The 25,613-nt window shown below is 32.4% G+C and overlaps 2 protein-coding genes and 2 pseudogenes across 3 annotated transcripts in view; 3 read left to right on the top strand and 1 right to left on the bottom strand.

Annotated features, from left to right (window-relative positions):
* The first annotated feature begins 2,323 nt into the window (after positions 1–2,323).
* LOC145240544 (U2 spliceosomal RNA) lies at positions 2,324–2,457 on the top strand (annotated as a pseudogene).
* A 6,905-nt stretch (positions 2,458–9,362) lies between these two features.
* LOC145240543 (U2 spliceosomal RNA) lies at positions 9,363–9,496 on the top strand (annotated as a pseudogene).
* Positions 9,497–10,213: 717 nt separating this feature from the next.
* Positions 10,214–21,632, bottom strand: LOC145239960 (uncharacterized). Its single transcript, XM_080103545.1, has 2 exons — positions 20,648–21,632; positions 10,214–14,969 (listed from the first exon to the last, which is right to left on the bottom strand). The coding sequence occupies exon 2, from the start codon at positions 14,390–14,392 to the stop codon at positions 13,685–13,687; it is 708 nt and encodes a 235-aa protein (XP_079959671.1). The 5' UTR covers positions 14,393–14,969; positions 20,648–21,632; the 3' UTR covers positions 10,214–13,684.
* Positions 15,831–25,613, top strand: part of LOC145239959 (zonadhesin-like) — a 242,675-nt gene continuing 232,892 nt past the window's right edge. For both annotated transcript variants that reach the window (XM_080103543.1, XM_080103544.1), the window contains exon 1: positions 15,831–15,973. The gene's annotated coding sequence lies outside the window, so the exon portion shown is untranslated. The remainder of the gene's footprint in view (positions 15,974–25,613) is intronic.

Raw genomic sequence — 25,613 nt, 5'->3', positions numbered from 1 at the left:
TGAATATATAGGTTGAGAATTGTTCTCTCTCTCTCTCTTTCTCTCTCTCTCACACACACATTCTCACTTTTATAGATATAATAGATAGATTATGCTAGATATATTTCCATACGTCTGAATACCCTATATCCAAATTTTCTAATATGTAGATAAAAAATTTGTTGAATATATAGGGTGAGAATTTTCCTTCCTCTCTTTCTCTCTCTCTCTTTCTCACACACACACAAGCTGAAAATTGTTCTCTCTCTCTCTCTGACTCTCTCTCTCTCTCTCACACACACACACATGGTCATTTTATAGATATAATAGATAGGTTATGCTAGATATATTTCTATATGTCTGAATACCCTATATACAAATTTTTAAATCTGTAGATAAAAAATTTGTTGAGTATATAGGTTGAGAATTGTTCTTTCTCTCTCTCTCACACACACATTCTCACTTTTATAGATATAATAGATTATGCTAGATATATTTCCAAATGTCTGAATACCCTATATACAAATTTTCAAATCTGTAAAGATAGAATTTGTTGAATATATAGGTTGAGAATTGTTCTCTCTCTCTCTCTTTCACACACATTCTCACTTTTATAGATATAATAGATAGATTATGCTAGATATATTTCCTTATGTCTGAATACCCTATATACAAATTATCAAATCTGTAGATACAAAATTTGTTGAGTATATAGGTTGAGAATTGTTCTCTCTCTCTCTCTCTCACTCACTCACTCACTCACTCACACACACACACACACATTCTACCTTTTATAGATATAATAGATTATGCTAGATATATTTCCATATGTCTGAATACCCTGTATACAAATTTTCAGATCTGTACATAAAAATTAGTTGAATATATAGGTTGAGAATTGTTCTCTCTCTCTCTCTTCTCTCTCTCTCTTTCACACACATTCTCACTTTTCTAGATATAATAGATAGATTATGCTAGATATATTTCCATATGTCTGAATACCCTATATACAAATTTTCTAATCGGTAGATAAAAAATATGTTGAATATATAGGGTGAGAATTGTACTTACTCTCTCTCTCTCTCTCTCTCTCTCACGCACACATTCTCACTTTTATGGATATAATAGATAGATTATGCTGGATATATTTCCATATGTCTGAATACCCTATATACAAATGGTCAAATCTGTAGATAACAAATTTATTGAATAGATAGGTTGAGAATTGTTCTCTCTCTCTCTCTCGCAACCTTACACACACAACCACACGCAAACATTCTGACTTTTATAGATATAATAGATCGATTATGCTAGATATATTTCCATATGTCTGAATACCCAATATACAAATTTTCAAATCTGTAGGTAAAAAATTTGTTGAATATATAGGTTGAGAATTGTTCTCTCTCTCTCACACACTCACATTCTCACTTTTATAGATATAATGTATAGATTATGCTAGATATATTTCTATATGTCTGAATACCCTATATACAAAGTTTAAAATCCGTAGATAAAAATACGTTGAGTATATAGGTTGAGAATTGTTCTCTCTCTCTCTCTTACGCACACACACACACACACACACACATTTTCACTTTTATAGATATAATAGATAGATTATGCTAGATATATTTCCATATGTCTGAATACCCTATATACAAATTTTCAAATCTGTAGATAAAAAATGTATTGAATATATAGGTTGAGAATTGTTGTCTCTCTCTCTCTCTCTCTCTCTCTCTGGCTACCTCACACACACACACATTTTCACTTTTATAGATATAATAGATAGATTATGCTAGATATATTTCCATATGTCTGAATACCCTATATACAAACTTTCAAATCTGTAGATAAAAAATTTGTTGAGTATATAGGTTGAGAATTGTTCTCTCTCTCTCACACGAAACTGTGCGCTCGGCTTCTTCCCCCCCTTCCCACCCCAAATGCTTGGGAAACTGTGCACTGTTTTTGTTGGTTTTCAAGCTGCCTCTTCCCCCCCCCCACACACACACACAGTTTAACAGTAGTAGGAGGTCAAGAGAAAGAGGGTGAGAGAGAGAGAAGAGTAAGTTGGTGAGAGAGAGAGAAAAGAGAAAGAGGGTGTTGGTTTTATATTTTTATTATCGTCTAATATTTTGAAAGCTGAATTTCTAATAAAATGTGCATCTATAGGAGATAATGCCTGGGAATGTGTTCCCCCCCCACAGTTTAACAGTGGTGTGACGTCAAGAGAAAGAGGGTGAGAGAGAGGGAAGAGTAAGTGGGTGAGAGAGAGAAAGAGAGAGAAAAAAAAGAAAGACGGTGTTGGTTTTGTGAAAAAAGTTGTTATTTACAATTGTTCGCATTCTTGGCCTTTTGGTCAAGATCAAAGTGTAGTATCTGTTCTTCAGATGCTGCACTTCTATTTCTTGTTCTCTTTCGGTGGAGGAGAAATCCTCCACGACTGAGACAATTTTTATTTTTGTACCTTTTCTCCACGTTAAAAAACGACCCTGGTGTCTAACTCTGTCCCGTGGGGAGGCATAGTAAATAGGTACAATTGTTCGCCATTAGTGGATGTTGACGTCACGTCACGTGACATGACTAAGCGTTTTTTTTTTTTAGTATGAATAACATTTTTTGTTTTAATTATAAAGTCTACACTTAATTTTATAGAAAATGATGTATATATAATAGAAAAAAAAAATTACTGGTTTTGTTGGATTCAAGTGGATCCCCCCCCCTCCAGTTTAAGAGATAGCAGGTCACGTGGTAATATACAAAATGGCTAGCGTAAATATAAAGATCGGTTTTTTTATCAACGAATATTTTGAAAGCTGAATTTTTTTTTATTCCTGTACATTTTTTCCTGATATTTTTCGTTAAAACTCTTGTATAAATACTATTTTTAACCAGTTAAATACGTTGGAGACATTGTCATGGAGTTTAATAATCTCTAGAACAAAGCAGAAGAGAAATTACAAAAGTATCGGTAAAACAAAGTGTTTGTTTACATTTGTTCGCCATTACTGGATGTTGACGTCACGTCACGTGACATGACTAAGCGTTTTTGGATTATGTAATATTAACATTAAAATGACAGGTTTTTTGGGGGGCCCCCCTAGGAGAGAAATGATCAGTTCACCCCCTTTTAATGGTCCGTTTGGTGTGGAATTTCGATATTTGTCATGCGGGTGATCAAGGTTCAATATGATACATAATTTGTCAACTTTGGTTGTGTCTGTCAAAAGTTTGAGCTGACGTCACGTCACGTGACACGTATTGAATAACGTTAAAATGACAGGTTTTTTTGGGGGCCCCCCTAGGAGAAAAACGATCAGTTGACCCCTTTCTACTGGTCCGTTTGACGTGAAATTTCGATATTTGTCATCCGGGTGATCAAGGTGCAATATGATACCAAATTTGTCAACTCTGGTTCCGTCTTTCAAAAGTTTTAGCGTTACAAACAAACATACATACATACATACATACACACCGATTTTTGCCTTTTATATATATAGACTAGCAGGGCTACCCGGCGTTGCTCGGGACCGTATAAACAATGAAAAAACAAAAGCAGATATTGAACATATGTTTGATTCTTAGGGGAGAGGAATCTTTCATCTCTATGTATTATTTGTTTTATCTACCCTAGGACTGATATTGTTCATGTTTTATCCCTAGCATAGGTAATTTACAGCATGTATATGAAATTGTTTTACCTTAGGGAGAAGAGAACAGGTAATATACAACATAATGTGTCTATATTACATCCCTGGCAACGCCTAGAAACCAGCTAGAACATGTATTTCAGTCAATCTTTATTATATCCTGGGCTATGCCGGGAAACCAGCTAATCTCTTTTTAGTGACTTGACCACCAAAATACCTCCCTAAGTGTGTCCTTTCTTTTGAACTTATTAGATATAGGTATCTAGAAATGTGTGTGAAATTTTGTTGAATGCATTGTTCACTATGATTTTCTTATTGTTCTACACAATATCAACTGTAGCGAAATAACACAGTAAACATAGCGTAGTGTTAGAATAAAGAGCAAAGGAAAAAATTAGAATCATATTTTGTAATTGCAAATCTAAATTTGCTAGCATGTACCAGTATTTGCCAGGTTGTGGAAATTTGGAACTTATAACATATGTAGTGGCCTTTTCCTAGATACCTATTGCTAAAAATTATACTTTCATTTTGTTAGAAAAATCTCTCTTCAGATGCCCTGCATCATTCAAAATAAAAACAAATATTTTTATAATTGTTTCAGTATATTGCTACACAATGTGAAAGTTTTTAACGTTTGTAAAAAAAATCATGAATGTGCTTATATTGCAAAAAAGAAAATATCAGTGCACAGTATTGAAAGTGTTTGAGATTCAAAAGTCTGTAACATTTCTACTAACTTCATAAGATGTCATGTGAGAAACTGAATTGAATATCAAGACATTATCTGAAGCGTTTTTATTTTGGTGTAACATATGTGTTTACAGTGAACCTTAACTTTTAATAAACAGATTGGTATGCAATGACATAGGCTAAGAATCTTTAAAATATATATAAATTGGAAAAATGTGTGAACAAATGAAAAAAAAATGATCCGCTCCACTTGATGACATCAAGCACAGTAATATTTTAGTGAAGAAAATATGAAATTGATGTTCAGTGATTAGTTTGGATGAATGAGAAAATGTAATTGTTTGATGCATAAAAATAACTCAGTTGCTGTATTTGATATTAAGCAGCAAAATATAGTGATTTGAATATTTGGGAAAACATCAAACCAGATTATGTAAAAAGAAAAAAAAAAGATGAAATTAGAAAATATATATTTTATGTTTATGAGTTCTGCCAATCAAAATTTTGTGGCAGAAATTGGGTGATCACCATGCAATTTTATTTTGGTAAAATTCTTAAATTATTTGAATGTTTATTATAATTTCTAATTAGTGACTTGTTATAATCAAAATCCGCCCTAAAGAGTGTCCTTTCTTTTATTAGGTATCAGAGTAGGTATCAAGATTTCTACTTCTATACAAATGTGATATTTCAGATCTGTACATAAAAAATTTGTTGAATATATAGGTTGAGAATTGTTCTGTGTCGCTCTCTCTCACACACACACGCATTCTCACTTTTATAGATATAATAGATAGATTACTCTAGATATATTTCCATATGTCTGAATACCCTATATACAAAGTTTCAAATTTGTAGATAAAAAAATTTGTTGAGTATATAGGTTGAAAATTGTTCTCTCTCTCTCTCACACACACACATTCTCAATTTTAGAGATATAATAGATAGATTATGCTAGATATATTTCCATATGTCTGAATACCCTATATACAAATTTTCTAATCTGTAGATCAAATATTTGTTGAATATATAGGTTGAAAATTGTTCTTACTCTCTCTCTCTCTCTCTCTCTGGCTACCTCACACACACATTCTAACTTTTATAGATATAATAGATAGATTATGCTAGATATATTTCCATATGTGTGAATACCCTATATACAAATTTTCTAATTTGTAGATAAAAAATTTGTAGAGTGCATAGGTTGAGAATTGTTCTCTCTATCTCTCACACACACACATTCTAACTTTTAAAGATATAATAGATTATGCTAGATATATTTCGATATTTCTGAATACCCTATATATAAAAATTTGTTGAATGTATAGGTTGAGAACTGTTCTCTCTCTCTCTCTCTCTCTCTCTCTCTCTCTCGCTCACACACACACACATTCTCACTTTTATAGATATAATAGAAAGATTATCCTAGATATATTTCTATTTGTATGAATACTCTATATACAAATTTTAAAATCTGTAGATAAAGAATTTGTTGAGTATATGGGTTGAGAATTGTTCTCTCTCTCTCTCTCTCTCTCTCTCTCTCTCACACACACACACACATTCTCACTTTTATAGATATAATAGATTATGCTAGATATATTTCCATATGTCTGAATACCCTATATACAAATTTTCAAATCTGTAGATAAAAAATTTGTTGAGTATATAGGTTGAGAATTGTTCTCTCTCTCTCTATCACACACATTCTCACTTTTATAGATATAATAGACAGATTATGCCAGATATATTGAAATGTGTCTGAATGCCCAATATACAAATTTTGAAATCTGTAGATAAAAAATTTGTTGTATACATAGGTTGACAATTGTCCTCTCTCTCACACACACACACATTCTCACTTTTATACATATAATAGATAGATTATGCTAGATATATTTCTATATGTCTGAACACCCTATATACAAATGTTCAAATCTGTGGATAAAAAATTTGTTGAATGTATAGGTTGAGAATTTTTATCTCTCTCTTTTTCTCTCTCTCTCTCTCGCTATCTCACACACACGCATTCTCACTTTTATAGATAAAATAGATAGATTATGCTAGATATATTTCCATATGTCTGAATACCCTATATACAAAGTTTCAAATCTGTAGATAAAAAATTTGTTGAATATATAGGTTTAGAATTGTTCTCTCTCTCTCTCTCACACACACATTCTAACTTTTGTAGTTATAATAGATAGATTATGCTAGATATATTTCCATATGTCTGAATACCCTATATACAAATTTTCTAAACTGTAGGTAAAAAATTTGTTGAGTATGTAGGTTAAGAATTGTTCTCTCTCTCTCTCTCACACACACACACACACACACAAGTTCTCACTTTTATAGATATAATAGATAGATTATGCTAGATATATTTCTATATGTCTGCCTACCCTATATACAAATTTCAAAATCTGTGCCCAAAAATGTGTGGAATATATAGGTTGAGAATTGTTCTCTCTCTCTCTCTCTCTCTCTCTCACACATATTCTCACTTTTATAGGTTATATAGGTTGAGAATTTTTTGCTCTTTCCATCACTCACATTCACACTTTTATAGATATAATACATAGATTATGCCAGATATATTTACATATGTCTGAATACCCAATATACACATTTTCAAATCTGTAGATAAAAAATTAGTTGAATATATAGGTTGAGAATTGTTCTCTCTCTCTCTCTTTCTCTCTCTCTCACACACACATTCTCACTTTTATAGATATAATAGATAGATTATGCTAGATATATTTCCATACGTCTGAATACCCTATATCCAAATTTTCTAATATGTAGATAAAAAATTTGTTGAATATATAGGGTGAGAATTTTCCTTCCTCTCTTTCTCTCTCTCTCTTTCTCACACACACACAAGCTGAAAATTGTTCTCTCTCTCTCTCTGACTCTCTCTCTCTCTCTCACACACACACACGGTCATTTTATAGATATAATAGATAGGTTATGCTAGATATATTTCTATATGTCTGAATACCCTATATACAAATTTTTAAATCTGTAGATAAAAAATTTGTTGAGTATATAGGTTGAGAATTGTTCTTTCTCTCTCTCTCACACACACATTCTCACTTTTATAGATATAATAGATTATGCTAGATATATTTCCAAATGTCTGAATACCCTATATACAAATTTTCAAATCTGTAAAGATAGAATTTGTTGAATATATAGGTTGAGAATTGTTCTCTCTCTCTCTCTTTCACACACATTCTCACTTTTATAGATATAATAGATAGATTATGCTAGATATATTTCCTTATGTCTGAATACCCTATATACAAATTATCAAATCTGTAGATACAAAATTTGTTGAGTATATAGGTTGAGAATTGTTCTCTCTCTCTCTCTCTCTCTCACTCACTCACTCACTCACTCACTCACACACACACACACACATTCTACCTTTTATAGATATAATAGATTATGCTAGATATATTTCCATATGTCTGATTACCCTGTATACAAATTTTCAGATCTGTACATAAAAATTAGTTGAATATATAGGTTGAGAATTGTTCTCTCTCTCTCTCTTCTCTCTCTCTCTTTCACACACATTCTCACTTTTCTAGATATAATAGATAGATTATGCTAGATATATTTCCATATGTCTGAATACCCTATATACAAATTTTCTAATCGGTAGATAAAAAAATTTGTTGAATATATAGGGTGAGAATTGTACTTACTCTCTCTCTCTCTCTCTCTCTCTCTCTCTCTCTCTCTCTCTCTCTCTCTCTCTCTCACGCACACATTCTCACTTTTATGGATATAATAGATAGATTATGCTGGATATATTTCCATATGTCTGAATACCCTATATACAAATGGTCAAATCTGTAGATAACAAATTTATTGAATAGATAGGTTGAGAATTGTTCTCTCTCTCTCTTTCTCGCAACCTTACACACACAACCACACGCAAACATTCTGACTTTTATAGATATAATAGATCGATTATGCTAGATATATTTCCATATGTCTGAATACCCAATATACAAATTTTCAAATCTGTAGGTAAAAAATTTGTTGAATATATAGGTTGAGAATTGTTCTCTCTCTCTCACACACTCACATTCTCACTTTTATAGATATAATGTATAGATTATGCTAGATATATTTCTATATGTCTGAATACCCTATATACAAAGTTTAAAATCCGTAGATAAAAATACGTTGAGTATATAGGTTGAGAATTGTTCTCTCTCTCTCTTACGCACACACACACACACACACACACACACATTTTCACTTTTATAGATATAATAGATAGATTATGCTAGATATATTTCCATATGTCTGAATACCCTATATACAAATTTTCAAATCTGTAGATAAAAATGTATTGAATATATAGGTTGAGAATTGTTGTCTCTCTCTCTCTCTCTCTCTCTCTCTCTCTCTCTCTGGCTACCTCACACACACACACATTTTCACTTTTATAGATATAATAGATAGATTATGCTAGATATATTTCCATATGTCTGAATACCCTATATACAAACTTTCAAATCTGTAGATAAAAAATTTGTTGAGTATATAGGTTGAGAATTGTTCTCTCTCTCTCACACGAAACTGTGCGCTCGGCTTCTTCCCCCCCTTCCCACCCCAAATGCTTGGGAAACTGTGCACTGTTTTTGTTGGTTTTCAAGCTGCCTCTTTCCCCCCCCCCCACACACACAGTTTAACAGTAGTAGGAGGTCAAGAGAAAGAGGGTGAGAGAGAGAGAAGAGTAAGTTGGTGAGAGAGAGAGAAAAGAGAAAGAGGGTGTTGGTTTTATATTTTTATTATCGTCTAATATTTTGAAAGCTGAATTTCTAATAAAATGTGCATCTATAGGAGATAATGCCTGGGAATGTGTTCCCCCCCCCCACAGTTTAACAGTGGTGTGACGTCAAGAGAAAGAGGGTGAGAGAGAGGGAAGAGTAAGTGGGTGAGAGAGAGAAAGAGAGAGAAAAAAAAGAAAGACGGTGTTGGTTTTGTGAAAAAAGTTGTTATTTACAATTGTTCGCATTCTTGGCCTTTTGGTCAAGATCAAAGTGTAGTATCTGTTCTTCAGATGCTGCACTTCTATTTCTTGTTCTCTTTCGGTGGAGGAGAAATCCTCCACGACTGAGACAATTTTTATTTTTGTACCTTTTCTCCACGTTAAAAAACGACCCTGGTGTCTAACTCTGTCCCGTGGGGAGGCATAGTAAATAGGTACAATTGTTCGCCATTAGTGGATGTTGACGTCACGTCACGTGACATGACTAAGCGTTTTTTTTTTTTTAGTATGAATAACATTTTTTGTTTTAATTATAAAGTCTACACTTAATTTTATAGAAAATGATGTATATATAATAGAAAAAAAAAATTACTGGTTTTGTTGGATTCAAGTGGATCCCCCCCCCCTCCAGTTTAAGAGATAGCAGGTCACGTGGTAATATACAAAATGGCTAGCGTAAATATAAAGATCGGTTTTTTTATCGACGAATATTTTGAAAGCTGAATTTTTTTTTATTCCTGTACAGTTTTTCCTGATATTTTTCGTTAAAACTCTTGTATAAATACTATTTTTAACCAGTTAAATACGCTGGAGACATTGTCATGGAGTTTAATAATCTCTAGAACAAAGCAGAAGAGAAATTACAAAAGTATCGGTAAAACAAAGTGTTTGTTTACATTTGTTCGCCATTACTGGATGTTGACGTCACGTCACGTGACATGACTAAGCGTTTTTGGATTATGTAATATTAACATTAAAATAACATTAAAATGACAGGTTTTTTGGGGGGCCCCCCTAGGAGAGAAATGATCAGTTCACCCCCTTTTAATGGTCCGTTTGGTGTGGAATTTCGATATTTGTCATGCGGGTGATCAAGGTTCAATATGATACATAATTTGTCAACTTTGGTTGTGTCTGTCAAAAGTTTGAGCTGACGTCACGTCACGTGACACGTATTGAATAACGGTAAAATGACAGGTTTTTTTGGGGGCCCCCCTAGGAGAAAAACGATCAGTTGACCCCTTTCTACTGGTCCGTTTGACGTGAAATTTCGATATTTGTCATCTGGGTGATCAAGGAAGAGAAGAGGATGGTAGTAGTGGTTTTGGTTTTGTGACCTAAATCTTTGGTCAGTACAGAGAGGTACCCTGCCAGTAGATGGAGTGCTCATATATATGTATATATATATATATGTGTGTATATGTATATTTGTATTTTTATTTATTTATTTTTATTTTTTTTTTTTAATAATAAATGTATTCATTGTCTTTTTTCATGTAACTCTCCGACTTGAAGTTCTCGTTTTTATCTTATGTTCCTGCACTTTTTCAGGGAGTAAAATGTCGTTTTTTTCTTTTTGTTGGTAGTTGTATTTTACGTACATTTTTGCTTGTTTGCAATGTAACGTTTCAAACGATCTATTGAAACTTGTGTATGCGTGTTTGGGTTCGTTTCTATTAGGAAATATTTCGGTGTTCGTTCGAGTACAATGTAAGGACATGAATAGAGTGCTTCTAATGGTTTTCGAACGCGGTCTATCCTAATTCAAACTTTATCACAGGTTTGGAGTTGATTTGGTACGTATGCTTTCTTTGTTGATTTTTCTCTGTTTGAAAAATCTGTCAGATCAAATTTTGCCATTTTGTAGTTCTCTTGTAAAATTTTGTGTAATTGTTTCTGTATTTTCTGTACCAATCATTAGTTGTGGTAATAACATTTATGTACCTGTGACCGCATAAAATGGGGAAAAATTGGAGCAGTTGGGCATACTTCGAATTCCCAAGAGGACTATTGGTAGAGCTGAAATGCTAGATTCTTTTCGGGCCATTATATCTGCTTTATAGTTTTGTGGGCTCTTTCTATAAGTCCGTTGCATTGTGGATGATAAGATGTTGTTTGTAGCCTATAAAATCCAATAATTTTTGACAATTCAAGGAATAGTTCACTTTCAAATTGTGTGCCTCTGTCAATTATAACATGGAATGGGATACCAAAGTGAGTAATCCACGTGTTAACAAAAGCTTCTGCTACAGTTTGTGCTGTAATATATGCTATGGGTTGTGCTTCTAGCCATCGACTGGTTCGATCTATACATGTTAAAACATACCGACATGGATTTGTATAAGGATTATTGGCACATTTTGCTGGGGGTAATGGTCCAATTATATCAATGTGTACAGTATGGAATCTTGATGATGGTATTTCCAACGTTTGAATTGGTGATTTGGTATGTCTGTATATTTTTGCTTGTTGGCAAGATGTGCATGATGCATATAATTCTTGGATTGTTTTATCCATGTGTGGCCAGTAAAATCTAGCCTTAATCATTTTGATAGATTATTTTATTCCAGGATGTGATACTGAATATAAACTGTCGAAAATAGATTTTCGTAGTGTACATGGTACAAAAGGTCTAGGGTATGACGTTGATGTATCACATAACACAAGTTGATCTTTTCCAGATAATGTGAATTTCTTTAAGTCTGGATAGGATTGTATTTCGATGTCTCTTTTCTGTGCATCTGCAAGTGCAGGGAGGTCGTACATATCTATTTGTACAGCAAATGTTGGGCGAGATAAACAATCTGCAACTATATTTTGGTCACCCTTCACATGGTCAATATCTGAGATTAATTTTGTGATAATGGCTAGTTGTCTTTGTTGCCTATCTGATTTTGGAGGTTTTAGACTGTAGAATGAACCGCATATTGGTTTATGGTCTGTCAGAAGCAATACTTTGCGACTTTCTATTATGTGGCGAAAGTGTAATACAGCCAAATATACTGCAAAAAGTTCACGGTTGAAAGTGGAATATCTCGTCTGTGTTGCTGTGAGTTTTTTTGAGAAAAACCCTATTGGTACTAGGGTTCCATCTATGACTTGATGTAAGGCAGCACCTACTGCATATTTGCTGCTGTCCGTGACCAGTTGATACTGTGTACAAGTTGGTTGAGGGTGGGGTAATTCTGTTAGGTTACCCAGTATTTTTGTCATAGTAGAGAAGGCTTCTTTTTCCAAGGTATTTAAGGTGATTAAACCTTTCGGTGTTAGTCTCTTTCTCTCAGATAAGGGTAAGACTAATTTCGCAAATCCTAGTATTAATTTTCTATAAAATCATACCAAGTAATCTGCGTAGGCTTTTTGCATCTTTACGGCACGGAAAAGATTCTATTTCTTTAACTTTATTTGCGGTTGGTGTGATTCCTTTTGAGTTGATTCTAAATCCTAGGAAGTCAAGAGACGTCACATTGAAGATGGATTTGGAAAGTGATATTTTTAGGCTGTTGTTTTCTAAGATTTGAAAAACTGTGTCGATATCTTGTTTGTGGGATTGTTCGTTGTGACTGAAGATCAATATGTCATCTATATAAATGAAAACACAGTCGATATTTCGGGAAATTTGGTCCATATATCTTTGAAACGTAGCCGCTGAGTTTTTTTAGTCAAAACAGCATGTATTTGTATTGATAGTCCCATTGGCGAGATTACGGCAGTTTTTGGAATATCATCGGGGTGCATCTTAATTTGATGATATGCCGAAATCAAGTCAATTTTTGAAAATCGCTGTTTATCAGTGAGTTTAGCCGTAAAGGAGTTTATATTGGGGATGGGGTATTTGTCACTTTTAGTGATGCTGTTTAAGACGCGGTAGTCTCCACAGCAGTGGTAACCTCCACATTGTTTGGGTACCAGATGTAGTGGGCTTGACCACTCACTGTCTAAAGGGGTTATTACACCTTTGTTTATTAAACGTTTAAATTCCTCTTTCGTCACCGCCAGCCTTTCAGCAAACAGTTGTTTGGATTTAGGTAAGACTGGGGAGTGGCTGCCTGTGTCGATTCTGTGATAAACACCACAGTACTCACTATTTTTGTTGGTGTGTGGAGAGATAATTTCTGGGTGTTTATCCAGGCTTTTTCTTATGAATACAGGCAGTTCTATTTCATTTATGACCACATTTACTGGTGCTGCAGCATTTAAAGTAACTTTTTTTTGGTGGTAGAAACCGGGTCGTAAATTGTTCTATTTTTGCAGTCTATTGTAAGGCCAAATTTATTTAAGAAATCAAGTCCGAGGAGGGGATTGGTGACGTTTGCGATAACAAATGTCCAATTTCAAGGTTAGCTTGGCCGTGGCATTCTATTTTCTCACCGTTGGCAGTCGTTAGTGATACTGGTGTTGGGTGGAATGTGACACCGTTTATCATGGCTGCTGGTATTATCGAGATACTTGCACCCGTATCTACAATAAAGTTTAATGTTTTTGTCCCTAGCCTTGCTTTGATTTGTAGTTATGGCAAACTTAAGGGGATGGACATGGCTCGCGCTATTAGTTTTCTAAGTCACTTGATGTTGGTGAGGGTGGGCATGAGCTTGGTAGTATTTTTATGTTTCGTTTCCCATTTGCACCAGGGTTTGCAGGTTATGGTTTGCTTTGTGAAGTAAATATGTGCTCTGCATATCTTTGTTTTTTGTTCAGGGAAAAATGGTTTAACACCTATCCGTATCCGAACGTTGCTCTTGCTTTTGTCAGTATGCTGAGCGGTAAACGCTGTTGTATTTATATTATTCAACAAGGGCATTAGTTTGTCCGCTAGTTTTCCTAGTTGAGATGCGTTTAGCTCTTTCTGTGAGGCAATGACCGGGGAAATTGTTGCGGGTAAGGCTTGCAAAAATTTATGAAGAACAATCTCTTCACCAATACCTATTCTTTTTGCAATAGACAGCATCTCTTGAAGATATGCGGAAGGACGGCCAGTTATAGTGTTAGTTGACATTAGTTTGTCAAGCAATTCCGGCTTGGTTCTTTCATGGGACTCAATCAAGGAGCATTTTAGTTCCTCATATTTCCTACCTTCTAAAATATTTATCGGTATTTTAGCTACCACCTCTGCAGGCAAGGATGATATGACAGCGTAAAATTTGGTTGTTGATGCTGTTATGTTGCGTAGGTGGAATTGGGCTTCCAGAATGGAAAACCAGCCATTTACTGCCGTTTCCATAAACTCAGTGGTTTTTAGGTTTATTTGTTGCACACTGGATTCTTCCATTTTTTATTTTTTTTTAAGTATATATATATATATATGTATATATGTGTATCTTTTCTTTTTCTTTTTTGTGTGTGTAAGCAAAGAAGGAGGAGGGGAAATATAGTATTATTGTACTTACGTTGAAGGTTCTCTTTGAAACGTTTTCGACGTGAAATTGAGTAGTCACTTGTATTTTCCTGAAGATTCCAAAGTGTGTTTAATTTCTTTTCGGTCCGAGTCCAGTTTATGTTGTTCATTTCTTAGTGCAAAGTTCTTTTGATGAGGTGCAGGTTTCTTTAGGCGGGGGTCACCATTGTAATATTTGCTGTTATCTCGTTTGAATAAGACAACACAAATACTAATTTGAAGGATTATTTTATTTTCTGTTAACACTGCGAACATGGTAAGATGACATGAGTGTAGCAGTCGTCAAAACACATGTGTACTGGACGTTGACTCGGTGAACTCTGCCCTGTTCTCGTTGAAAAGGCACCAGCGTGCTCTACTTGGATGGTAGCAGCAGGCTGGTAGGGGAGGAGTCAGTAAGCAGGGTGACTAGGTGTAAGGAATGGTTAAGGAGTGAGAATTGTCTTTTACACTGTAGGGAAGAGAAAGGTTTAATATAGTGCTGAAGAGGATGGTAGTAGTGGTTTTGGTTTTGTGACCTAAATCTTTGGTCAGTAGACAGCCATTTTTTTATAGAATTTTACAAGTTAAATATTTTTCAATTTTTAAAATTTAAAAATCTATCAAAATTTTTCTATAGGTTCAATTTTTACGATATTTTCAGGGTCAATGTGAAATTTTATACTCTTTCCAATAAATCAAATATAATATTTTAGAGAAACTTTTTTTCAAATTCACCCCCCCCCCATTTTGAAATGTCTATTAAAATTTTAATAATTTATATGCCAAAGTTTTATATATCACAAATTGAAGATAAAAGATCAATAAAGAAAATATTCTAATTTAAAACAACAAAAACATAATAGTTTTTTGGAAATTTACCTGTAAAGTCCAAAGTGTAAAACCTTTTTTTTTAAAAAAAAAAACACGTTTTTTTTTGTTAATGAAAGCTCATGTTATGCTTACATCATCAAATAAATACCAAACGCTGACAGCAAATATTTCTATTTCATTGAATGTTATCTTCTTTTAGATATTTAAAAAAAAAAAATTTAGTCGATAAAGAAATATTAAAATATATCAATCAAAAACTAGTGTATTTCATTAAAAGAATTAAAAAAATTTTTTTTTAAAATCGACGAAACGGATTTTTTGTTCTAGTAAAAAACTTATAAGTGAATGTTCGTTTCCTTTTTAACTATGGAGAATGAAAAATACTAATTTTGGTTAGCACACGCAATAAAAAAGAGACATTATTTATGTCCCTTGGACGAATCCATACTTCATAAATTTCATTTTAGCAGCAGCAGCTATTTACAGCTTCGCACGAAAGACGTTGCGAAAATGCGATTTTCTATGACCCTAGCATTAAAAAATCCTTTTATTTAAAAAAATACATGGAATTTAAAATATAAATATGGATAAATTCTGAACAATGAAGAATGGAACTACCCATTTAATAGCATATTTTTTTAGGTAAGTGATTTTTTTGGCATTTATATGTATACATATATTTATAAGCAAGTCAAAATATATTGATTTTCTTTATATATTTTTTAAAGAAAACCGCTTTAAAAAACAAATATTGAATAATTTGTTATTAAACCTGTTATGTTCAAAAAATAGTAAGTTGAATTATTAAAGTTCTGATCATCATTTTTAATGGCCACTTTCTGATACACGTAGTGTTTTACTATTCTGTTGTTGAGAAAGGTAATATTTACCTTTTAATTTATTTTAATAAATATTACTCTAAATACTGCTTTTTAATTTGTGGTTTTGTCTTTACGTTTTTTTCCTTTTGATCAAGATTTCTTGGAATTGACCCCTTCCCCCTCCAATAAACCTTACTTTTTTTTTTATGCCAATGCCGGTGATGGGAAGGGGATTCCAGTTACATGTGGTATATTTAGCTTCTTTTGCCGATTTTTCGTCATTCGAAAGCAAGATGGCCGCTATTAAAAATGATAAGGATTACAGTGGATACTGAATGTCTTCAAATATGGATAACTGCGTGTTTGCGCAAAAAAAATGCGATATTCATTCTCAGTGTATCCGAAAACCTTTAAAAGTCGACAAATTAAAGGTAAATGCCGAGTGGTCGGTAAACTTATCCTTGAGTGGCCTCTTGGCCTTGATAATGTGATGCCTATGTAAAAAAAAAACAAAAAAAAAAAAAACTAAAAATTTACCAATTAAAGGTTTCACTACATCTTTGTTTTTATTAAATTGTTAGATGGAAGCAGAGAATACTTGCAAAACACTCCCCATTCCCCATGTTAAGAATGGTTTTCGAAACAATAACGTTATTTCAGCACGGTACATAAAATACATAACTACCGAATTTTTTTACAATTTTTAAGGTGAAATCTTTACTTGGTTTCCACCTTAACATTTTGCTTTTAAAATGACAACTTTCACTGGTTTTCTGGTATGCTGAAAACGAATATTTTATATATTAAATAATTTAATTTTCCGCAAATAAGTAGTATTTCGAATATTAAACTGTAATTTTTATGTTAAAAGTGGTGGCTATAGTTGTGAAAGAGAATACACGTAAAAATTAATAAATTTCACAATAATTGAAAGAGAATAGACGATAAAATTATTAAAAGTTGGGGTTTGTATTATTGTACACATAGATTCGAAAAAGTTGTCAAAAAACAAATATAGAACAAATAAATGTTATCAAAGGCAAGATAAGTTACTTTTCTACCTAACTGGATATATTTTTTATGTTTTTATTCAGTGTAACATGTTTATTCAGCTCGAAAAACATGCAGTGTTTACCGATGTATTGGAAAATTCAAAATGGCAGCCGACTCTCTCTCGGAGAGGGTACGTTTGGGAAAAGGTATTATAAATAATAAACTAGACAAAATACTGTTAGAAATTCGCTCAATATATGTTACCGTGACATAAGTTGACATGTATTCGGTTGTTTTCTAATAGTATTTTGTCTAGTTTATTATTTATAATACCTTTTCCCAAACGTACCCTCTCCGAGAGAGAGTCGGCTGCCATTTTGAATTTTCCAATACATCGGTAAACACTGCATGTTTTTCGAGCTGAATAAACATGTTACACTGAATAAAAACACAAAAAATATATCCAGTTAGGTAGAAAAGTAACTTATCTTGCCTTTGATAACATTTATTTGTTCTATATTTGTTTTTTGACAACTTTTTCGAATCTATGTGTACAGTAATACAAACCCCACATGACTCAATTTTGAATTGAAAATAAAGCTTTTTACATTGTGTAAAATTATACAAGTTCTATTTATATTGTTTAAACTTAAAGGCTTTTATAGTTTCAAATAAAAAGTTATATTTTTATATTGCTTTAAAAAAGTTTTCATATTTTCAAATAAAAAGTTATATTTTTATATTGCTTTAAAAAAAGTTTTCATAGTTTCAAAAAAATTCTATTTTTATATTGCTTTAAAAAACGTTTTCATAGTTTCAAATAAAAAGTTCTATTTTTATATTGCTTTAAAAAAGTTTTCATATTTTCAAATAAAAAGTTATATTTTTATATTGCTTTAAAAAAAGTTTTCATAGTTTCAAATAAAAAGTTCTATTTTTATATTGCTTTAAAAAAAGTTTTCATAGTTTCAAATAAAAAGTTATATTTTTATATTGCTTTAAAAAAAGTTTTCATAGTTTCAAATAATAAGTTCTATTTTTATATTGCTTTAAAAAAAGTTTTCATAGTTTCAAATAAAAAGTTATATTTTTATATTGCTTTAAAAAAGTTTTCATGGTTTCAAAAAATTCTATTTTTATATTGCTTTAAAAAACGTTTTCATAGTTTCAAATAAAAAGTTATATTTTTATATTGCTTTAAAAAAAGTTTTCATAGTTTATAACTATGAAAAGTTCTATTCATATTGTTTAAAGTTTTTTTTTTATATATTCTGACAATTTAATATTTTTATTTATATTAATATTGTTTATTATTAAAAAGTATTCATTGTTCAAAATTATTTTTTAAAATGTTTACATTGTTTTCATGGTAACATAACTGATCAATTGTAATCTTTTTTGCAAGAGTTGCCTGGGTTAGAGCATTCTTATCAATGCATTGATTTCGTTATTTATGAAGATCAGGCAGTAGAATTTCCTGTAGAATTCTAAATTCACTACAATTGCCTGGAATGCCACATCATAACCTGGTATTGAAGGAAGGGGTCCCAGTTATATTATTAAGAAATATTGATCCACCTAGGTTTTCGGGGTCGCTGAAAACGAAAATAACGTTTAAAATTACGGCAAACGAGTAGTTTCCAAGATATGAAGAAATGTTAGTTTTAAAAAGTGGGGGATCACTTTTCTATAATAATTTAACCTAAAATGATCATCCACTTTGTGGCCAATTTTTTTTGGGGGTGGGGGGGCTTCCTTTCTACCATCGGAAAATTCTTTAAAATTACCTGTTTACATTTGGTGGGAAGAAGCGGTGTAAAATAATAAACAGTTCTTCTGCTTGGTTAATGTCGGCACGTTACTTATGTTAAAACGGTTAATTAAACTGCATAAGCACCTGTTCAAAAACTATACAAGTAAAACAAATTATTTTTTACTTGTAAACTGGTTTATTAATTGTAGAAAACAAAAACAAACGGGAGAAAAAAGGAGCAAAAAAGAAAAATAAAACAAATTATTTTGACAATTGTAGCCATCCGTATTATAAGATTTGTGTGACGTCACTTCCAATGTAAATAAAGAAGTACACAGCGTCAGGATAACCCATTTTTTTATTTTAAAACTGTAATAATTTTTATTTTTATTTTAAAACTAATAATTCGCAATATTCGTGATTTGACGGTGTAAAATACTGATGTGACCCTTCAGTTGTCGAACTTTGCCGGGAATTCACTGCAAGTCTGCCTTGCCGGATTCAACACACAAAATTAAAAAAAAAAAAAAAAAAAAAATGGTGCTTGTTTATGCGTGCAGGGCTGCAGGGTGCACTTATGTTATCGTGATTTTTTTTAATGGTTTAAGTACCTCCCCAATATTTGAAGTGCTTCTAATTGTTTTTAAATGTTTGCAACTTGTGCCCATACCCCTCCCCCCTCATCCGGTCACATATATATTAGGGATACTTTAAGTAGATAGCCCCCCCAATAAATACCGTAGATAATACGGATTTCGCATGTACATGTGAAATCATATAACCAATGAGAATGATTTGCACTTATTGATCCGTGCTGAAATAACGTTATTATTTAGAAAGCCATTCTTAACATGGGGACAGGAAGGTCCTGTCTGTGGTGTGGTGTACTTATTCTGTACTTCCACCTAACAATTTAATAAAAACTACCCAGGGGTTGGTTTTGATATACACACATGGATTCAAAAACAAATAAATGTTATCAGAGGCAAGATAAGTTATTTTTCTACTTAACTGGATACTTTGTTAGTGTTTTTATTCAATATAACATGTTTATTCAGCTCGAAAAACAGTGTTTACCGATGTATTGAAAATTTAAAATGGCGCCCGCCCGACTCTCTCTTGAACACGGCAAGTTTGGGAAACTGAGTTAAAAATAAGAAACTATACAAAATACTGTTAGAAAGCCACTGAATCTATGTCAGCCTATGTCACGGTAACATATTGAGCGAATTTCTAGCAGTATTTTGCATGGTATTTTTTTTATTTTAAACTCAGTTTCCCAAACTTACAGGGTTCAAGAGAGAGTCGAGCGCCATTTTAAATTTTCCAATACATCGGTAAACACTGTATGTTTTTCGAGCTGAATAAACATGTTACATTTCTTTTTTAAATATATCGATAAACACTGCATGATTTTCGAACCGATTACACGTTTTAAAATGAGTAAAACCACTCAAAACTTTTCCAGATAGGTAGAAGAGTAACTTATAACATTTGTTATATATTTGTTTTTAACCACTTTTTCGAATCTATGTATATAGTAACACAAACCCTAAAATGTTAGCAGACCCGAATACACGTGTAAACAGTTGAATCGAAAAAAAAAAAAAAAAAATCAACTTCTTAAAAGTAAATCTTCGGGTGGTCCCCCAGTGCACTTTAAACAAACTTTTTTTTTTTTTTTTTTAATCCAACGATCATTTAAAAAGAAAGAAAGAAAAAAAAAACAAAAAAAAAAAAAACGCTTACCTCTGCCGGCCCCCGTAACGAGAGCTGTTAATCCCGTAAATGATATTTCCATCGTTTTTTCGCAAATGCAGTTCGCGCACATTCACCGAGAGTGATCTCCCTTTCCTGATGTGATTTGGATTTTTTTTTTTTGTCCTAAATATAAAAGTACACAATCTGTTTATCAAGTCGATCGTGCCGTTCTCAACTTTATCGTTATATAAGAAATGATAACTGAATTGTAGTTGCTTGTTTTCTTTCAATAAATAATTCAATTGTTTTACTTTGGTTTCATTGATCAATGTTATATGTATTGTGATAATTAAATTGATTGACTTACCGAGGGTGGCTCTCGGTGGGAAGGGAAAGACACTCATGGCTGTGAACGGGCCGTTCACTGAACGGCCCGGCCTGGTGTTTGTTAATGAAGAAAATAGGATGTCTATTCCTTATAGCTTAAATAGACATTCCAGTCTCGTTTCAATCTCGCTGAACGAGAGATTGAGACAATAAAAACAGTCACCTTTGTAGGCTTGTTGTTGTAGTTTGTTCTTGTCGTTGTTAGAGATCTATCAGACCGGTACGACAACTGTTAACAGCGCGTTATATTTACAAGAATACGTTTGCTTGTAAGCAACGAGGTAATTTTTCGTTGCAAGCTAAACGTCTTTTCTTCCCCCCCCACTCGTCGGTAGGAAATATCGACAGTATCTATATATATATTCGTATTCCTGTCTGTTTGTTTGTTTGCTTGTTTGTTCACAATTTGATTAATATATACAAAAGATCCATTAATGTAATCTTTCATTCAGTCCTATATTATAGTATGATTCGCGTAAAATAGACGATTGAGAGATGACGTCATTCGCATATTACATTAAGGAAAATCGATTTATTACATAGCGGTAGGTGTATCAGAATTATTGTAGGAAATTGGGGGTTGTATTACTGTACACATAGATTCGAAAAAATTGCCAAAAAAAACAAATATATAACAAGTAAATGTTATCAAAGTTAAGATAAGTTACTTTTCTACCAAGCTGGATATATTTTTCGTGTTATTATTCAATGTAACATGTTTATTCAGCTCGAAAAACATGCAGTGTTTACCGATGTATTGGAAAATTCAAAATGGCAGCCGACTCTCTCTCGGAGAGGGTACGTTTGGGAAAAGGTATTATAAATAATAAACTAGACAAAATACTGTTAGAAATTCGCTCAATATATGTTACCGTGACATAAGTTGACATGTATTCGGTTGTTTTCTAACCGTATTTTGTCTAGTTTATTATTTATAATACCTTTTCCCAAACGTACCCTCTCCGAGAGAGAGTCGGCTGCCATTTTGAATTTTCCAATACATCGGTAAACACTGCATGTTTTTCGAGCTGAATAAACATGTTACACTGAATAAAAACACAAAAAATATATCCAGTTAGGTAGAAAAGTAACTTATCTTGCCTTTGATAACATTTATTTGTTCTATATTTGTTTTTTGACAACTTTTTCGAATCTATGTGTACAGTAATACAAACCCCACATGACTCAATTTTGAATTGAAAATAAAGCTTTTTACATTGTGTAAAATTATACAAGTTCTATTTATATTGTTTAAACTTAAAGGCTTTTATAGTTTCAAATAAAAAGTTATATTTTTATATTGCTTTAAAAAAAGTTTTCATAGTTTCAAATAAAAAGTTCTATTTTTATATTGCTTTAAAAAAGTTTTCATAGTTTCAAAAAAATTCTATTTTTATATTGCTTTAAAAAACGTTTTCATAGTTTCAAAAAAATTCTATTTTTATATTGCTTTAAAAAACGTTTTCATAGTTTCAAAAAAATTCTATTTTTATATTGCTTTAAAAAACGTTTTCATAGTTTCAAATAAGAAGTTCTATTTTTATATTGCTTTAAAAAAGTTTTCATAGTTTATAACTATGAAAAGTTCTATTCATATTGTTTAAAGTTTTTTTTTTATATATTCTGACAATTTAATATTTTTATTTATATTAATATTGTTTATTATCAAAAAGTATTCATTGTTCAAAATTATTTTTAAAATGTTTACATTGTTTTCATGGTAACATAACTGATCAATTGTAATCTTTTTTGCAAGAGTTGCCTGGGTTAGAGCATTCTTATCAATGCATTGATTTCGTTATTTATGAAGATCAGGCAGTAGAATTTCCTGTAGAATTCTAAATTCACTACAATTGCCTGGAATGCCACATCATAACCTGGTATTGAAGGAAGGGGTCCCAGTTATATTATTAAGAAATATTGATCCACCTAGGTTTTCGGGGTCGCTGAAAACGAAAATAACGTTTAAAATTACGGCAAACGAGTAGTTTCCAAGATATGAAGAAATGTTAGTTTTAAAAAGTGAGGGATCACTTTTCTATAATAATTTAGCCTAAAATGATCATCCACTTTGTGGCCATTTTTTTTTGGGGGGGGGGGGGCTTCCTTTCTACCATCGGAAAATTCTTTAAAATTACCTGTTTACATTTGGTGGGAAGAAGCGAAGCGGTGTAAAATAATAAACAGTTCTTCTGCTTGGTTAATGTCGGCACGTTACTTATGTTAAAACGGTTAATTAAACTGCATAAGCACCTGTTCAAAAACTATACAAGTAAAACAAATTATTTTTTACTTGTAAACTGGTTTATTAATTGTAGAAAACAAAAACAAATGGGAGAAAAAAGGAGCTCAAAATGAAAGAAAAATAAAACAAATTATTTTGACAATTGTAGCCATCCGTATTATAAGATTTGTGTGACGTCACTTCCAATGTAAATAAAGAAGTACACAGCGTCAGGATAACCCATTTTTTTATTTTAAAACTGTAATAATTTTTATTTTTATTTTAAAACTAATAATTCGCAATATTCGTGATTTGACGGTGTAAAATACTGATGTGACCCTTCAGTTGTCGAACTTTGCCGGGAATTCACTGCAAGTCTGCCTTGCCGGATTCAACACACAAAATTAAAAAAAAAAAAAAAAAAAAAAAAAAATGGTGCTTGTTTATGCGTGCAGGGCTGCAGGGTGCACTTATGTTATCGTGATTTTTTTAATGGTTTAAGTACCTCCCCAATATTTGAAGTGCTTCTAATTGTTTTTAAATGTTTGCAACTTGTGCCCATACCCCCCCCTCATCCGGTCACATATATATTAGGGATACTTTAAGTAGATAGCCCCCCCCCCCAAATAAATACCGTAGATAATACGGATTTCGCATGTACATGTGAAATCATATAACCAATGAGAATGATTTGCATTTATTGATCCGTGCTGAAATAACGTTATTATTTAGAAAGCCATTCTTAACATGGGGAAAGGAAGGTCCTGTCTGTGGTGTACTGGTGTACTTATTCTGTACTTCCACCAAACAATTTAATAAAAACTACCCAGGGGTTGGTTTTGATATACACACATGGATTCAAAAACAAATAAATGTTATCAGAGGCAAGATAAGTTATTTTTCTACTTAACTGGATACTTTGTTAGTGTTTTTATTCAATATAACATGTTTATTCAGCTCGAAAAACAGTGTTTACCGATGTATTGAAAATTTAAAATGGCGCCCGACTCTCTCTTGAACACGGCAAGTTTGGGAAACTGAGTTAAAAATAAGAAACTATACAAAATACTGTTAGAAAGCCACTGAATCTATGTCAGCCTATGTCACGGTAACATATTGAGCGAATTTCTAGCAGTATTTTGCATGGTATTTTTTTTATTTTAAACTCAGTTTCCCAAACTTACAGTGTTCAAGAGAGAGTCGAGCGCCATTTTAAATTTTCCAATACATCGGTAAACACTGTATGTTTTTCGAGCTGAATAAACATGTTACATTTCTTTTTTAAATATATCGATAAACACTGCATGATTTTCGAACCGATTACACGTTTTAAAATGAGTAAAACCACTCAAAACTTTTCCAGATAGGTAGAAGAGTAACTTATAACATTTGTTATATATTTGTTTTTAACCACTTTTTCGAATCTATGTATATAGTAACACAAACCCTAAAATGTTAGCAGACCCGAATACACGTGTAAACAGTTGAATCGAAAAAAAAAAAAAAAAAAAAAAATCAACTTCTTAAAAGTAAATCTTCGGGTGGTCCCCCAGTGCACTTTAACCAAACTTTTTTTTTTTAATCCAACGATCATTTAAAAAGAAAGAAGAAAAAAAAAAAACGCTTACCTCTGCCGGCCCCCGTAACGAGAGCTGTTAATCCCGTAAATGATATTTCCATCGTTTTTTCGCAAATGCAGTTCGCGCACATTCACCGAGAGTGATCTCCCTTTCCTGATGTGATTTGGATTTTTTTTTGTCCTAAATATAAAAGTACACAATCTGTTTATCAAGTCGATCGTGCCGTTCTCAACTTTATCGTTATATAAGAAATGATAACTGAATTGTAGTTGCTTGTTTTCTTTCAATAAATAATTCAATTGTTTTACTTTGGTTTCATTGATCAATGTTATATGTATTGTGATAATTAAATTGATTGACTTACCGAGGGTGGCTCTCGGTGGGAAGGGAAAGACACTCATGGCTGTGAACGGCCCGGCCTGGTGTTTGTTAATGAAGAAAATAGGATGTCTATTCCTTATAGCTTAAATAGACATTTCAGTCTCGTTTCAATCTCGCTGAACGAGAGATTGAGACTATAAAAACAGTCACCTTTGTAGGCTTGTTGTCGTAGTTTTTGTTCTTGTCGTTGTTAGAGATCTATCAGACCGGTACGACAACTGTTAACAGCGCGTTATATTTACAAGAATACGTTTGCTTGTAAGCAACGAGGTAATTTTTCGTTGCAAGCTAAACGTCTTTTCTTCCCCCCCCCCACTCGTCGGTAGGAAATATCGACAGTATCTATATATATATTCGTATTCCTGTCTGTTTGTTTGTTTGCTTGTTTGTTCACAATTTGATTAATATATACAAAAGATCCATTAATGTAATCTTTCATTCA

The sequence above is a fragment of the Euprymna scolopes genome, chromosome 19 (assembly GCF_053919585.1).
Source record: "Euprymna scolopes isolate OS-2025 chromosome 19, ASM5391958v1, whole genome shotgun sequence".
Taxonomy (NCBI): Eukaryota; Metazoa; Mollusca; class Cephalopoda; order Sepiida; family Sepiolidae; genus Euprymna; species Euprymna scolopes.
This window is presented reverse-complemented; position numbering and strand designations above follow the sequence as displayed.

What these genes read in the sequence shown, in the direction of transcription:
- LOC145239960 (XM_080103545.1), bottom strand. Translation starts at nt 14,392, where the DNA reads ATGGAAGAATCCAGTGTGCAACAAATAAACCTAAAAACCACTGAGTTT.